This window comes from Pteronotus mesoamericanus, unplaced genomic scaffold (genome assembly GCF_021234165.1).
Source record: "Pteronotus mesoamericanus isolate MK-2021 breed Mesoamerican mustached bat unplaced genomic scaffold, CSHL_Meso_final contig_116, whole genome shotgun sequence".
In the NCBI taxonomy this organism is placed as follows: Eukaryota; Metazoa; Chordata; class Mammalia; order Chiroptera; family Mormoopidae; genus Pteronotus; species Pteronotus mesoamericanus.
Window position 1 is genome coordinate 16,030,844 of NW_026555027.1, and position 16,903 is coordinate 16,047,746.

Below are 16,903 nucleotides of genomic sequence, written 5' to 3' on the forward strand. Positions count from 1 at the left end.
CCAACGGCTGGTACTAGCAGAATTACAAAGAAACTAGTTTAAATTAATTTAGATGAAGTGACTTGTTTATCAGTCAGTTATCAAAATGTTTGAGAAAGTGATTGCTAAACCCTTTTATCAGCCAAATGTTTTACTAAATCCAACTGCCAGGTGGAAGGGTTAATATGACACCAATGAGAACACAGTTAAGTCCATGCAGTTCAGATTATCTGATGGTATTCTAAAATATACAGTTTTTTAAAGTTAGTGCTGTATGCTTATTTAGTGTCTGCACTAGGTTTGGCATCAACATGGTGACTCCCGAGGAGCCTATGACAATTGGGTTGCCAAAAGAACGGTGCCTAGGGCCCAGGTCGGGAAGGAAAGGCAATGGAGTAATGTAAAATGAATTAATGTGAAAATGTAGCATCTATTCAGCTAAATAAGACTGTTGTATGGAAGATCATTCCCAATTGTTCTGAAAGGATCATAACTTGGAAGGGCTGATGATCATGGTCATAGACATAAAAACTTTGAAAACTGATACACACACATCATCTGCAATGAATAAATAAAAGGTATTGTATTCAAACAGAATTTAAAGGCCAGTTACCTGGCAGTCCAAAACAATTATCTGCTCTCTTAACTACAAAAATAAAATGAAAGGAGGCACTGAGCAAGTAAATCTGGTTTCTTTAGGAATCTGTGCACATACAGCCAGCATACAGCTCTTAAATATGCTAATCTAAGGAGAAGGGTGTGCTGCCACAGAGTCAACATTGACATTGAAATTCTGGCTTCAAGAGCTGACAAACCACGTCCCTACTTTCTTCTCACAGAATTGTTTTTATTTTCCAAAAATAAACTCATGAAAAGTAATGGCTTTTGCCATACACCCATATTTCCTCATAAATAGTGAGACCTTCAACATTAATTAGCCATAATCCAAATACATAAAATTTCCCTTTAAGTAAATAAATATGAAATGTACAAAATAAGTTTATATGTTATATAATATAAACAGATTTTATTATATTTATATATTAAGATCTTTAAACATATTCTAAAATAGTTGATAGTGGCTAAAATATTACAATTTATGGGTATGTACATGAAGACTTACCTCTAATATCATCTTTCTCCCTGCACTATATGTCTTTAAATTAGTGGTATTTTTAGCTGGCAAGACTAATTTCTCTCTTCTCCAATGGACTGATGCTGGTGGATTAGATTTCACATCACAGCTTATGTTGATTGGATTTCCTTCCCAAGAGTAATAAATTGTTTGGTTTGATACGAACTTGGGAGCATCTGTAAAACAATATAATAGAACATTTATAAACCTTTCCTTTAACATGACCATTTAATTAGTATAAACAATAGTTACTTGACTACAAAAAGGAGCCACAACAATTCTAATGTCATATATTTAATGTGTGACATCAGAACTCATGAAAATAGGTCATTTGTTTATCAGATTATTTGAATATCAATATTAAAATGTTCAAAGTTTACCAAGTATTAAAATATGCAACAACCTTCAGAGTTAAATTTGCTCTTAATATTTTGACAAAAATATCCATCCAGTAAATTAATGGCTAGATAGATATTAAGAATGTGTTTCTGAAACAACCATTATTGTAAAGTGATAGTATAAAACTTAACAAAATCAGTGTCTCATATCATTTTTAAATCTTGCCTTAGTCATATAAATTCTTTAAAAATACTTTGAAGCTGATCCCAAAAATATCATTTTCCATTTTTATTAAACCAGAGATGATTTACTTTAGTTAATAACAGTTAACTTGAAATTTAATTGTTTCTATGATAATCAATATTCACACCCTTACACCAGAACTCTACAATTAAAATTATGAGAAAATAGATGATATATTTTATCATTTCATTGAAATAATGTAATTGCATAGACACTCAAACATGCATCTTAGTCTTGTTCTGCTCTAGAAATCTGACATAGTGCAAATGTCAATTAATCACAACCTCTTTAAGTATCAATACCTTGACCGTATAATATTTGAGAAAATTCATTATTTTATTTCATTTTAATTTTTCCATTAGTCTGTCTTTTTTTTATATTTTATTTTTTATTTTGAGATAAGTGTAGATTCACATGCCGTTGTAAGAAATAGTACAGAAAGATCCCCTGGACCTTTTACCCAGCTTTCCTCAATGGAAACATCTTGCAAAACTATAGCCCACTATCACATTCAGGATATCAACAAAGATACAGTTTCCCAATCTGAAGCAGGTTTCCCCAGTTTTATATGTATTCACTTGTGTGTGTCTTTTTTATTCCATACAACTTTATCATGTGTATAGGTTTGTGTATCCACCACCTCGGTCAAGATACAGAAAAGTTCCAACACTACAAGGCTCCCCCAAGTTGCTCCTTCATAAGCACACCTACACACCTGCTAGCCCAGAACGCTTTTGGTTTTATTTTATTTTTTTATTTTTTATTTTTATTTATTTATTTTTTTAATTTATTTTTTCAAATACACTTGTCTCTGCCTACCCCCCACCACTTTCCCTTGCGCCCTCCCTTCTTCCCTCCCTCAGCTCTTCTCCTTTGGTTTTGTCCCTGAGTCCTTGCTATATGTTCCTTGACTTTCCCCTTCCCTTCCTTTCCCCCCGCCCCTCCTCCCTCCTTCCCTCTTGTCTCTGTTGATTTCTTTTCCTTTCAGTGTTGCTGGTCTTATTTTCCTTGCATCTTTGTACTGTTGGTTAGGTTCCGCTTATAGGTGAGATCATATGGTATTTGTCTTTCGCCGCCTGGCTTATTTTGCTTAGCATAATGCTCTCCAGTTCCATCCATACGGTCGCAAAGTTTAGTAGTTCTTTTTTTCTTTCTGCTGCATAGTATTCCATTGTGTATATGTACCATTACTTTTTGATCCATTCATCTACTGATGGGCATTTAGGTTGCTTCCAACACTTGGCTATTGTAAATTGTGCTGCTATGAACATTGGGGTGCATAGGTTCTTTTGAATTGGCGTTTTGGTATTCTTAGGGTATAGTCCCAGCAGGGGAATCACTGGATCAAAAGGCAGTTGCATTTTCAGCTTTTTGAAGAAATTCCACACTGCTTTCCACAGTGGCTGCACCAGTTTGCATTCCCACCAACAGTGGACTAGGGTTCCCTTTTCTCCACAGCCTCGCCAGCACCTGTTGTTGGTTGATTTATTTATCATGGCCATTCTGACCGGTGTGAGGTGGTACCTCATGGTGGTTTTGATCTGCATTTCTCTGATGGCTAGGGATGCTGAACATCCTTTCAAATGCCTCTGGGCCCTCTGTATCTCCTCCTTGGAAAAGCGTCTGCCCAGGTCCTTTGACCATTTTTTGATTGGATCGTTTGTCTTCTTGGAGTGGAGTTGAGTCAGTTCTTTATATATCTTGGAGATAGTCTGTCTTTACATAAAAACAATCCTAAATTAAGTGGTAGCTAAAATATTGTTGGTGTATAAACTGATTACTGTTGTTACTAATATTAATAGAACTTAATATCACTCATAAATTGTCAATTTGAGTTTGCTTAGAGATAACCTGCACCATTTTGTTGTATCAACAGATTATACATCAGTATATAACATATACATTATAATCTGTAGAACTAATGATCAAGTAATCATTGAAAGTGTCTTGTTCTATGTATGATTTATTGCATGTTTTTAATGCCAATCTCACACAGAAGAATGAAGCATTGATTAAATGCTTTCTATGACAGTAAGTTTTTACATTTTATTTTATTTAATCTTTTTACTAACCTTGTGAGGAAAGTGTTATCCTGTTTTAAGCAAGAAAGATTTGAATTAAGAGCTATCAAACTTATTCTAGTAATAAATTGTATGCCTGGGATGGAATCTAGGGTGATTTTAACCAGGCTCTATTATATTTCCATTCAATCCAGAATCAAAATTTTAATTTTCAGTGCTAGCAACATTTTGGTGGTGTGGACCCTATCATATATTGTTGACAGAGGTAAAATTAATGCAATTCTTCAGGGGGATAAAGCATCTTAAAATCTCTATAATCTCAATTCTGTAATTGAGTCCTGGGTACCTTTTCAAAGAGAATAAATTAAGATATTCTCAAAGGCTTCTGAAACGATTATTTAATGCATTGTTATCTTAATGACAAACACTCAAAATAACTTAATGTCCCTCAAAATCTGATTAGCTAAATAAATAACGATGCATCTTGGCACCTAAGTGCACTACATATTTCATAGACATATTTGCCTATGGTTTTCCCTCAGCGTGTGATGTAGCTGTCCTCCTCTTCACCTGGCTGCCTTCAAAGCTCAGCTCCCTGTTCCTAAACATTGCCTTTCCATAGCCATTGATGGTGGGTCAGATTCCCTGCTTTGTGCTCCCACAGATTCCATGTGCTTCCTCAGCATAGAAAGAGCCATCGGAAGGATCTATTTGATTGCTTCTCCACCAAACAATCTGGGTCTTATGGATTAAGCCATGTCTTGCTCATAATTATATTCTTGATGGCTTACATAGTGTAAAATGCTTACTTTGTTCTAAAAAACTGTATACCAAATTTACTGGAAATTAGACAATTTTCAATTCAACAGTTTAGTTAAATTGAACAGGTGTTTTCAAGGAGTATAGAAAAAACTTTTTTAGAGCCTTGAAAATTAATTGGAAAACCTAAGAATATGTAAAAACTTAGGGGAGTAACTGTAAGAGAAACTGATTCTCTGATATTCAAAGTAAACAGCTAAGCTTCTAGCTATGTCTACGTGTGCCTATAAAAGATTTTACTACTGCTTAATATATACAAATATCTTTAGCATTATAATATTCTAGGGAGAGCTTATTAATAATTCATTTGCATAAAATATAGCCCTGTATGAAAATCGCACATGCTAATTTAACTCTTAATAGCTGACTCACAGTCTACTCTGTCCACAATATGGCATCTGTGTGTATATGTATTAGATTATTATAATGTAACCATAAATTTAAGGCAGTTTTTTTTTTAATAAAAGCAAGCAATTGCCACTAATTGCTTGCCTATGATCTCAGTGGGAATTTAATTCCGAATTACTGATGCTGAATGCAAATGTGCTACGGGCTATACATGTCACATTGAAAGCCACATTAAAAATGTATTTGTAGGGTGAGGCAAGAAAAATATTGATATTTTACATCTACAGTAAAGCAGGAACTAGATTCCTGTACATTAAATGTTTTATAAATATCAAAACACTAGCAGGAAAGCAATTTTCCCTGGTACAAGATGGGCAGGTACTGTCATCAAACAACAGGGATTGGATCACTGTTTAAAGAAGGATGTGGCTCTGGGAAAGGCACCAGGCCAGGATTTAAGGCTAAGAAACTTGGAGCCGTATTTCACTTTGATAAATCAAAATTTGCAACTTTAACAAAATTGGACTTTTCTAGAAAAGTAGGCTTTTTGCATTAGAAAAGGCTTCAAATGTTGTACAGAAGAAATAAACTTTAAAAAAAGGAAAGTCGTGGGAGAGAGGAATATGGAATAGGCAGAACTGAGGAAATATGAGAATTTATATGGGGTGGTGGCGGGTGGGTGGGTGGGTGGGTGTGTGGGTGTGTGCGCGCTTGCGTGTGCTGATTTGTCTATATATCTATCTGTCTGTCTTTCTGTCTACCTGTCTATGAAAACAAAAAAGTAAGCAAGAAAAAATCTTCACCTTGAAGTTGCTTCCTTTGCTTAGGTTTTGTGTCTGTTTCTTATACATGGAGGACAGTAATTCATGAACTATAGAGTTAAGGAATACAAAATTATGGAAACATCCCTAATTTGCCTTAATTAGGCAAAATTAGTTAAATGTTCCCCATATTCTATTGAAGTCCAAGTTAAATTATTATTTTAAAAATTACAATAAATAGAAATAACTATTAAAAGAACAAATTTTTATTTAAGCAGAGTACAGAAGGAAAATCAGATAAATCTCAATAATTATATGATAGAAATACAGGGGTGGGAAAAAGTAGGTTTACAGTGGTAAGGACACAAAAACAGAGTTTATTCTTGTATTATTATTAATCATTGTATTAATTTCCATATGAAAAACTGTAAACCTACTTTTGCCCAATCCTGTATGTCATCTACTGGAAGAGTGGATAGGAAGGAAGAGATAACCTTCAGAAAAGTGTCTGGTCACAATGAGAAGCCAGGAAAGTGGGATATACATCCTCTTTGATGAAACTGTAGTCAGACTATGATATGGTTTTGTTTTGATGGCGGGGGACGGCGTGGAGTGGAAGGGCCATGCATTGTCCTCAGGCCTTTGTCCTGGTCTGCATTTTGTAATGAATCTACTAAGTCGGTTTAGTAAGAATCCTTCCACCCTTGATATCCGATCATTGTTGATATCTGATCAAGTTCCATATTACCCAAACTTAATGTCTGTGTCCATGACCTGTTTTTAGCAAGAATCCTATTAGGGCAGTTTAGCAAGACTCACACTGTCCTTGAAATTTAATCAAGTTCCCCTTAGAAATTTTTCATCCACTAGCTCTTGTCACTCTGCTCATTGGCTTAAATCCCACTTGTCCTTGTATTTGGAGATGAATTCAGTCTGTCTCTCCCACTGCAATAGCCTTGACTCCTATTGCCATAGACTTGAATAAAGTCTTTCTTACCATTTAAAAGGTATCAGAATAATTTTTCTTTGACAAAAGAAAGGGTATATTCAAAAAGGTAATTATAGGAAAACTTGTTTGTGCCTTCCCTATACGAGTGAATGCCAATGTCAGATATGAAGCAAATATGATAGCAGCAAGAACTATTGGGTTATTGTCTGTATTTGAAGTGTTAGAATTATTTTTAAGTCAATCACAAAATTAAGAACTTTACCTAACCAAACTTGCAGACAGGAAAAAATGGAAGATTTGCATTCAACTGTGTGAATTCACTAAGCTCTCATTGCATTAAAAGATGATCTTTGTATAGTATTTACCTATAAACAGAGTTAAACATTCAACACTTTATGCACATGATCATTTTAAATTTTGCAGAATTGGACAGATATCATAATGCACAATATCTGGGAAAGATCATGGAGTCATCTGCAAATCTGTATTCTACATGTAAAAAACCTTGCTCTGGGATATTTGGGAACGTGGGGGTAGAGTCAAGTCCACTGCCTTTTGGCTCTTTATGTTCACCTCATGAAACCACACTGCTAGGCCAGCTATTCCATTAAAAACTATAAGCATATTCTCTGAGAGTTGTTTCTAGAGGTCATTAATGGTGTTATTCCATTTTGGAATTGTTTGAAATGATTATACCAAGCAATCAAGGAAGTACTTTATTATGTCCTGTATACTGAGTTTAAGCAATAAAGGAAATGTGCAATATGTTTTAGAAGGACTGTGGTGGAAAAGAGTGTACATTGTACATACACTTATTTCCAGGCGATACCAATAAAATGAGACCATTAAAATCATTACCACTTCTCCTATTTCCATGCCTATGTATGAGAAGCTAAGATGTAAAAAGAAATGTATTCGGGGGCAGAGCAGTCATTTTCCATACTAAGGATTTAATGGCGAAAACCACATTTTAACAACATACCCTTGAATAAATGCTGCGTAGATAATGACTTAGGAAAATTAATCTTACATAGAAGAAAAAATACCCCTAAAACTGGAGAGGGAGAAAGAGAAGAGAGAGCGGATCACAAGGAGAGGAAAATAAGAACAAGAACACAATAAAGTAAATATGTATAGAGAGAAGATTATAATATTTACCACCTACAAAAAGGCATTGAACCACATAAAAGGTGACATTTGCTTTTGGCTAGAATTGTATAAACCGACTAAAATAATGTTAATTATTTTATGGTTATATATGTCTCTGGTTTGTTGTTTATTATACACACACACACACACATATATATATATATATATACACACACACACACACACATACATTCTATGTAATTAAAATGAAGAATAATCCTTCTTCAAGAAATGTTACTTTAATGTTAATATCTTTACAACTGGGGAATGCACAAGAGGAAATAACATAAGGGGTGCTTGGTGGTGAAAATTTTGGGAGTAGATTATCTTTAGATCCCCATATATTCTACATAATGATTACATGATTAATAAAAATGTATATATATCTTTATAGACAAAAAGAAGATGAATACATAAAACTGGACCTAAAATGAATACGGACCTTAACAATCATGGAATTATGTTCAGTTAACTGTTATCACAATGGAAAGATCTCTAAAGAGAAATTATTTAGATGTTATTAAATGGCTGCTATATAGGTAGAAGACTAAGCATGAACATTTCAACATGGCCATGAGTGAATCTCTAATTTAAAATTTCCAGCATGAGAATAAACAATGAAGTGCACCAGCATCTGAATTTGTCAGTTGCTCAATGTTGGGATCAGGAAAGTCATATCCCAGGCATATCAGGAGACATCACAGCAACTTTTAAGACTGTCTTCAGACTTGGTGACAAGTTACTTCTGTTTTGATAAATGTGCTTTTTGTTTTATTAATTTTTTGCCTCATTGCTGAGATTTAGAGCTGAATATGTAGCCAGCACTCATCACCACAGTCCTGTCATTGCAAGAGACATCCTGACTTGAATACTTGCTTAGTACAAGCTTTTCACTTTCTCCTGTCATTTCCTCCCAGGCTCTGAAGGCTTTTTCCCCTGAACATGGTTGATTTGTGGTTGGTACCTGTGACCTGAGTAAAGTCTTACTGCTCGCTGAGGGCGGGCCTGGATTCCTGAAGGCCGCCTGCTCATGAGAAGGCTGAAGCTGATGAAAAAATGCAACACAAGTTCTGACAAGTAAAATATGAAAATATTTGACCCGAATTTCAAGTGTTATGAATAACAGAATTGGGGAACTCGCCATACAAACTCAAACTCACTGTATATTACCCGTTTGGTGGATCGAATTGAAAAATATGATAATGGTAAGGTTACAAACAATGAAAAAGCACTTAAGTCTTTTAAAATCATATCAATAACATAATATGCATTGTCCTTGTCAAACAGTATTGGGATTATCAGAATTTGCCTTGCATTCTCTCCAAATAATTTACATACTGTGGTCAAATAGTGTCCTTTCTTCTAGTCTTCATATTCTATGGTGTGGTATAAAATTTTAAATATTGTTTCTTTAATATTAGATTTTTAAGAATCACAAATAATGGCAACAATTATTTGAATGCGTAAGATAATGTTCTATTTTAAGGATTTGACATTCATTCCTCAGCAATAAATCACAGTACATAAAAATACCCTTCACTTCTCTCCATTGCCATTATTCCATCCATGTCCAAGGCCATAGCCATTACCTGGCCAACTTTAGAAGCCCTGTCTTTCCTTGATTACTGGCCTACCGGTTTCTGTGTTAAGGACATATTTATATCTTGCTTAAAGTTTTCTAAAAGTGTACTAACACTTCTTAAACCAAAAAAAAATGTATGATGGCTCTATATTAGTTCTTCTATGCATTTTCTCTGGCCTGGTCTCCATTTGGGTCAACTTAGTTCCTTAAACTGTAATCATCCTTAATCTTTCTTTCTTCCAGCCCGTTGCCTAGCTGTCTCATCTACCGATTCACTTTTTGATGCATTTCATCTTAATGTCATTGTATATGTTCCATATCCCTAATTAAAGCATAAATCCTCTGAGAGCAAGGACAATGTTGCCTTTCTTACGTTCTGTACAGCATCTGAATTTATATTTGCTATTCAGTATATACTCAGTAAATAATAAATAAATGGAAACCCAGGATAAATATGTATTCCATCTATCAACACTCCATTTAACAAGAGAGGAAAAATATACAGACATTGTTTGACTTTCCTAAAATTTTTACACAGAACTTAGGACTTTAATGCAGTGTTAATTCTAGAATAATACATTCTCTTTCATAGACTCTTGTTGCCTATTTTGTGAAGAAGGCTGCCCCGTAAATTAGCTAAGAATTATCTGCATATGTTTTTTTTTTATATCCAAAATACCTCGATGCTTTGTTCAGTCATTAAATTTTCTCATTTGATTTATGCTGCAGGAAACTACCAAGGGAATAAAAGCTAATATATCCTTTGGCACATTTAGAGGATAATTCAATTAATAATTTCATAGATCCAGTTCTACTGTATGTTCACTCATATGCAGAATCAGCTATGGCAATTAACTAGATTCAATCCATGTGTCGTGGGAATTCTAATGGCTACACTGAATACTAAATTAGATGTGTGTTTATTGCCAATTTAACCATAGTACTTGATGTGCATTTTCCGTACTAAATTTGAACAACCAAATTATACATGAATCTCAGCATACTTTATGACCCTAGAGTCATAAGCATCATTTACATTGAGATATGCCTACAGTGACTTCTTAGCACACACTTTAATTTGACTTTTATTAGTGATATAAGTATTACTGATCATAAAATAGTGTGAATATAAGGTGAATGGTTCTTCATTCTAACTTTTTTCCTTGTCTTAATATTTATTCTCCTTAAATCATGCAAACAAATATTAATAAAAGTATTGTCTACTTATGACTATTTTGTCCTCTGTTGTTGCTTTATATATTGAATTTTCCATAAATAGCTATAGTATTTTAAATACTTTATTATTGTTATGCAAAATTTCACATATAAATCTAGGAAACAAAGCTTAAGTGAATATTATAAAAATTTCTGAGTCATCAGAAGAAGTATTGGCCACAGAAATACACCAGAGTTAAAATTATTTTATAAATAACAATAACATAAGTTTCCTCAAAATCTGTCTGACTTAGCAGTAGTACATTTTGTAACTTATGTAATTTGTGTTAATTGATGTGAAATAACTTCAGAGTGTGTCACTGTATTAAAAGTGAAAATAAAACTCTATCAAATAAAATGTAAAATTTTATCTACTGATTTAAAGTCTAAGTCCTTAACTTTTTGTATGGTAAAAACAGTGCCACAAAATTAATTCATTTCTTAAACTTCCCATTTCTATCAAGCCTTCATGACTTAAAAATAAATCAAAAGCAAAGGAAAACATTTACACTACTGTATCTTAAAATAAGTGGTTGTGCCTTCTAGAATGTTGCTTATTATGTGCATAATGGAATGTCTAGGTCACAACAATAAAAAACAAACAACAAAAACTCTCAGCATTGTTGCCTGCACGGTAACAATAACAAGAGCATTAGAGATAATAATGGTAATGATAATAGCTAACAGGGTGCTTGTGACCTGCCAGGGCATGTTATGTAATTAAATTCAACCATAATTACATTACATTAGGCATTATTATTGTCACATTTTACTTTTATATGTATCACCTTTTAATTGAAAGTCTGAAATGTTAGAAATGTGAGAGATGTTAGAAATAATTTTGTTGGTCTCTGATACTACATTATAGTGGAAAAGTTTCTACATATTTTAGGAAAGAACATTTAATTGTCCAAACCAAAAACTTTTAAAATAAAATTTAAAAATATATGTGAATATATTCAGATGAAACCATTACCTAAGTTCGTTATAAAATGATCTGGAATTTTTACATATCCTTATTATTGGAAAAAAATCTAAAATAAACATCTCTTTAAAATAATTATAATGAGAAATGTTGCTCAGGGTAAAATTATATTTAAATCAATGTTTTTGCATTGATGCTTTAAGAAAACTGGGAACAAAAATTTATCATGTTGTGAAATCTCACAAAATCACAGAAACAATAAATGTATCAAAAATATATATTACAGTATTGGGTGGTTACATTGATAATTGCTCTTATAATTTTAGAAGAGATTTTAGCAAGATAAAATGATGGTTTCCTTTAAAATAAAACAGAATTATCACTGAGTTATATGTATCTAACAAGTGATATTTAATATCCTGCTACATAAGAAGCATTTTGAGACAGTGTGACAAAAAAGTAATAATTTAAAGAGATGAATTGCTTTTATCAAATAGTCTTCATCTTTATCATAAGGTCAGAAACAGTTTCTCTTGTCAAAAATACTGGAGCAGAGAGAACATTTTACTCAGAATGAAATAAATATGAAATAAAGGAATCTATATGGATAATTATAGTAAGTCAGGTGAGCTACATAACTTTTAAAACTGAAAAGATAGAGAATCAATATTATCTGATACTTAGGTTCTATTTTAAAATATTGTAATGACATTACATTCTAAAAGATTTTTTTCTATAACTGCTCATTCGTATAGTCTCTATAACACATATGTAATTATAAGTGCATTGATTGTATGTTATTTTATAATATTTCCTAAGCTGTTCCCTAAGTAGATTCAGCTTCCTCAAGGATTGGATCTTTCCTAATAGTCCTTAAGAATGTTTCCTCACCATAATATCTGAAGTACTTAAAAACAACATTTGATTTGTGTCAAATAATATCTATCAGATTTAAACAAAAATGTGATAAACCTAGAATAATTGATAGCATCTAAGTTTGTGAGAAATGAGGTATTTCAAAATTTTCTAAATGGTTGATGGAAAGTTTGAGTTAAAAAATACAGCTAAGCAGTAAATGGTTTTATACCTTTCTCTTTTAATATTCTCTTTTTCTTATCTTCTGGATATACAAATAAGCTTTGCATTTTCTTTCTTTTAGATCTTTCCTTGAAATTATCATACTGGATATAAAACCTAAATAGTTGCTGGCATTAGAAGCAATTTATGTCTGCAAATGAGCCATCTCTTTTAAAGGTTGGACAACTTAAATGCATTCTTGTGGGTATAAAAAATAGAATCATAAGATCATAAGATGTTAAGCACAGATATATATATATATATATATATATATATACACACACACACACACACACACACACACATATATATATATACACATATATGTGTGTGTCTACTATAACCAAGGATTTTTTCAAATGTCTGTGTTTATTGAGATAATTTTTTTTAAATATTTTATTTATTTACTTTTAGAGAGAGGGGAAGGGAGAGAGAAAGAGAAACATCAATGTGTGGTTGCCTCTTGTGTGCCTCCAACTGGGGACTCTGTCTGCAACCCCGGCATGTGCCCTAGACTGAGAATCAAACTGTATTCTTTTTGGTTCGCAGGCTGGCACTCAATCCACTGAGCCACACTAGCCAGGGTGAGATAATTCTTTAAATGTTAAAATTATGTTCACATCTTATTTACCTCATCCTATACATGTAGGCAATCATACTATTAAAACCACTGTTGAGACTGTAAACTTAAAGAAAGAATCATGTGACAAAGCAAAGTTTTATTAATTCTATGGAATGCGTCCAAATATGAAAGCAATATGATTCAGTGTTGTAAGATTAATTTATATTCTCTTACCCTTAAAATTTTTTCTGATATTGCTAACAGCATTTATACCACAGAAGAAAATGCATTGAAATATCATTGGTATTATGTCTAACAGGGAATAAAAACGGGCGCAGAGAGCTCAATGAGAAAAAAAAGTAAATGAAAAATTCAATACTTCTTAACATGCATTGTTACCATGTAACTGTTAAATTAAATTTATCACATAAAATAATTAAGTCTAGTTAATAGATAATATGTAATGAGTACCCAGTCACAAAACTTAATAATATTCTAATTGTAATCAAACGTACTATGTAATCGGTGCTTATTGCATTAAAACACATATCACATGCCTGTTATCTCCTTTGTTTTATAAATTGGAACTTTGGTTCAACTCCTGCTTCTTAGTAAGGGTAATGCCTTTAAACAGTTGAAAATGAACTGGCAGAATGCCAAGGAATCTACATAGATTATTACAAAAGAGGTTTTGAACCAAAAAAAAAAGGTTTAATCTCCTTAACACCTTAGGTTTAGTGCTATTACAGTAAATGTGGTTGGTATCAAATTGTAAATGGCTCTATATCTCTCCACTTCTTTTTAGCCATATTACACTGCAGATGTTCGAATCAGGGACTAAAGAGTGTTATAATAAGATTCTGTGTGTGTGTGTGTGTGTGTGTGTGTGTGTGTGTGTGTGAGAGAGAGAGAGAGAGAGAGAGAGAGAGAGAGAGAGAGCTCGCGCGCGCACGCGTGAGAGAGAGACACACTGGGTAATGCTTCATCATTTTCATAATTTCTACATTGCTTTGGTCAAAGATGAAGAATAAAAATATTCTTATCATTCCTAAATTCAAATATTTATTTACAATAACTGCATATGACATTACATGTAAGGTACTGAAAGTTTTATTACTATTATAAATTTGCTGCAAAATAAAACATCCTATCTTATAACAACATAGGCTTTAATAACCAAGAAATAATCTTATTAGATATTCAGTATCAATCATAGTTATTAGGATGCAATAGCCAATCCAAATTTCTACTAATCTTTCTATAAGATTTATTGTAAATAGAGTATTGTTGACATAAAAAATGTTCAAACTTTCCTAATACAATTAAACTAATTTACAAGAAAGGTAACAGAAAGGGAAGAGTAGGATAATTTTAAATTATGACTATAACTACATAGTACAAATAATTCAACTCCAAAACTCCCAAAAATACTAATTTTAGGCAAATGATAACAGTTTTACATTTTCTCTCTTCCTACCATGTGAATAAAATCTGAAAGTTAGTAATTAATGGAATGAAGATGAATATAATTATGTTACTTTGTACTTAAGCATATACTCTTCCTTCACTAACATGTTTATACAACTTCTAAGTGTGTTTTACATTATAATTCATCTACTATAAACATTTTTTACCTGATTCAATTTTAATAAATTATAGTAAGTAGCTAGAAGGCAATAACTTCAAATATATATAGTAAAGAAGTTAGGCAAGTATATGGGCAAATTAATGTCATGTTAAAGTTAAAATTTATCCCTAAATGTAGTATGAGAATGGAATGGTGAGCTACACTCCCAACATAATTTAGTATTGTCCTGGAACTCATTAGCAAATTTAATTGTAAAAAATAGATAATTCTAATTGACATATATGAAGAAATACTATTTCTTCATATATTTATGGAATTTAAATTAATTGAAAAGGAAGCTAGACGTTAGAGACACACAAGAAATTTGTAATGAATATTTAAAGGGTATTCATCATGGAGAAAAACAGGAGAAGGCAGCTTAAGTAGAGCATTCATACATAGGTCAGATCCACAAGAGAACTTTCATTTAGAGATTTAAAAAGAAAAAGGAGAGAAGAAAATATATCAATGGGAAATTGATGTTTCAATTATGATAATATACTTATTAATATTAAAATATAAAACATTTTATTTTGATTTACATGAAATTGAGTCTATAATAGAATTAACCCTTTTTGGTAAAGGGTATTTTTAAAATCACTGAACATCAATCTACCTGTAAACCTCAGCTAAAACTATCCTATCTTGCAATTTAAAATTTGAAATGATTTTTATATGTTGAATTTATTACACTCTCTAGAAATATTACAATTGGTGTAAATATAAAAAATGGCATATCAAAAAATTCACTATACAGAAGACTGACATACTGAAAAGAAAGAAAAACAGTAACTTATATTAGGACTTTTCAATTTAAACAATCTTTTGCTCAGAGTGATGATTTAGTTGAGGGCATATGATTTAAAATAAAAATAAAATTAAAAAATACAGGAAATAATTAAATTGAAAACTGCTGAAAACTAAAACTAAGACTTTATGTTCTTATTTCCAGGAACTAAGGAAACCAAATATTTTTATAGTTTAAAGTTGCATTTAAAATAGAATGTGTGTGTGTGTGTGTGTGTTTCCATAATAGCACTATAAACTTTGATAGTCTGTCTCCCAAAATGATAATTAACATCTCTAGAAATAACATACAACAACAGAAACAAAAACCATAACATAACTGCCTACGCCTTCTGTAAACACAGTCTTGTGAAGGAGAATGAAAACTAGTTTCTCTCTTTATTTTTTTCTTTAACGGCTTTGTCTATGGGGAAGGCTTTAGTTGAGGAGCTTCAGAGTGATTCTGGAGCTAAGATTGTTCATAAGTACCTTGGAAGGAAGACAAATACAGGTTGAATAATTCAGAGGTAATTGCAGAGAGGAGTCAGAGAAGGGGATACCACAACTGTATGTCTAAAACCACAGAAATCCCAGCCTAAGCTGTGATATTTGCACGTGTAGGACAGATAAAATCCTGCACAGCAGAGACTTCGGGAATCAAATGAGATTTGAATCACCACTGGCAACACAGAACTTAGGGGTGATTTCCTGCTTCAAAACACTTTTTCCAGATGGTTGTCAAATTATCCAGACTCTGCACAACATAATATTTACAGTATCCAGGACAGAATTCAACAATTCTTGACATTTAATGAGCCAGGAAAATATGACCAATTCAAATGGAAAGGATAATCAACCTATGCACATCCCAAGATGGCTCTAATATTCCACCTTAAGAATTTACAAACAGTCTGGTCAAGATGGAGGCATAGGCAGACAAGTCTCGCCTCATTGCACAACCATAAGAAGGAACAGAACTAGCTTAAAAATGAAAAACACTCAGAAATGCCAGAAAACCATCCAGAAAAACACCCAGAACTGCACAGAAGTCCAACAACCAAGGATTTAAAGAAGCTATATGCATCCAGATGGGTAGCAGGGGCGGAGACGGGGAGTCTGGGTGGAGCAGATGTGGTATGTGAGCGGTGAGCCAGGGCCTTGAGGCAGCGGGTGGCTCATGGAAAGGTGGTCCCACATTCATGTGTAGTGGGTCAAACATCAGGGGGACACCTCGTGAGCACCTGACCCCAGCCTCAGGCCAGATGCACAGCCCAGGGTTCCAGTGCCAGAAAAATAAAGCTTCATGATTTCTGGCTGTAAACCCAGTGGGGGTTAGGGCAGCAGAAGAAACTGCTGGTTTCTCAGCAGAGCCAGGAACACACACAA

The 16,903-nt window shown here is 33.0% G+C and overlaps 1 protein-coding gene across 1 annotated transcript in view; it reads right to left on the reverse strand.

Moving 5' to 3' along the window:
* The window catches only part of NCAM2 (neural cell adhesion molecule 2), a 422,854-nt gene that overhangs the window by 85,314 nt on the left and 320,637 nt on the right, over positions 1–16,903 (reverse strand). Inside the window, exon 10 of the mRNA XM_054579597.1 lies at positions 1,103–1,290. Coding sequence (XP_054435572.1) covers positions 1,103–1,290 — 188 coding nt within the window. The remainder of the gene's footprint in view (positions 1–1,102; positions 1,291–16,903) is intronic.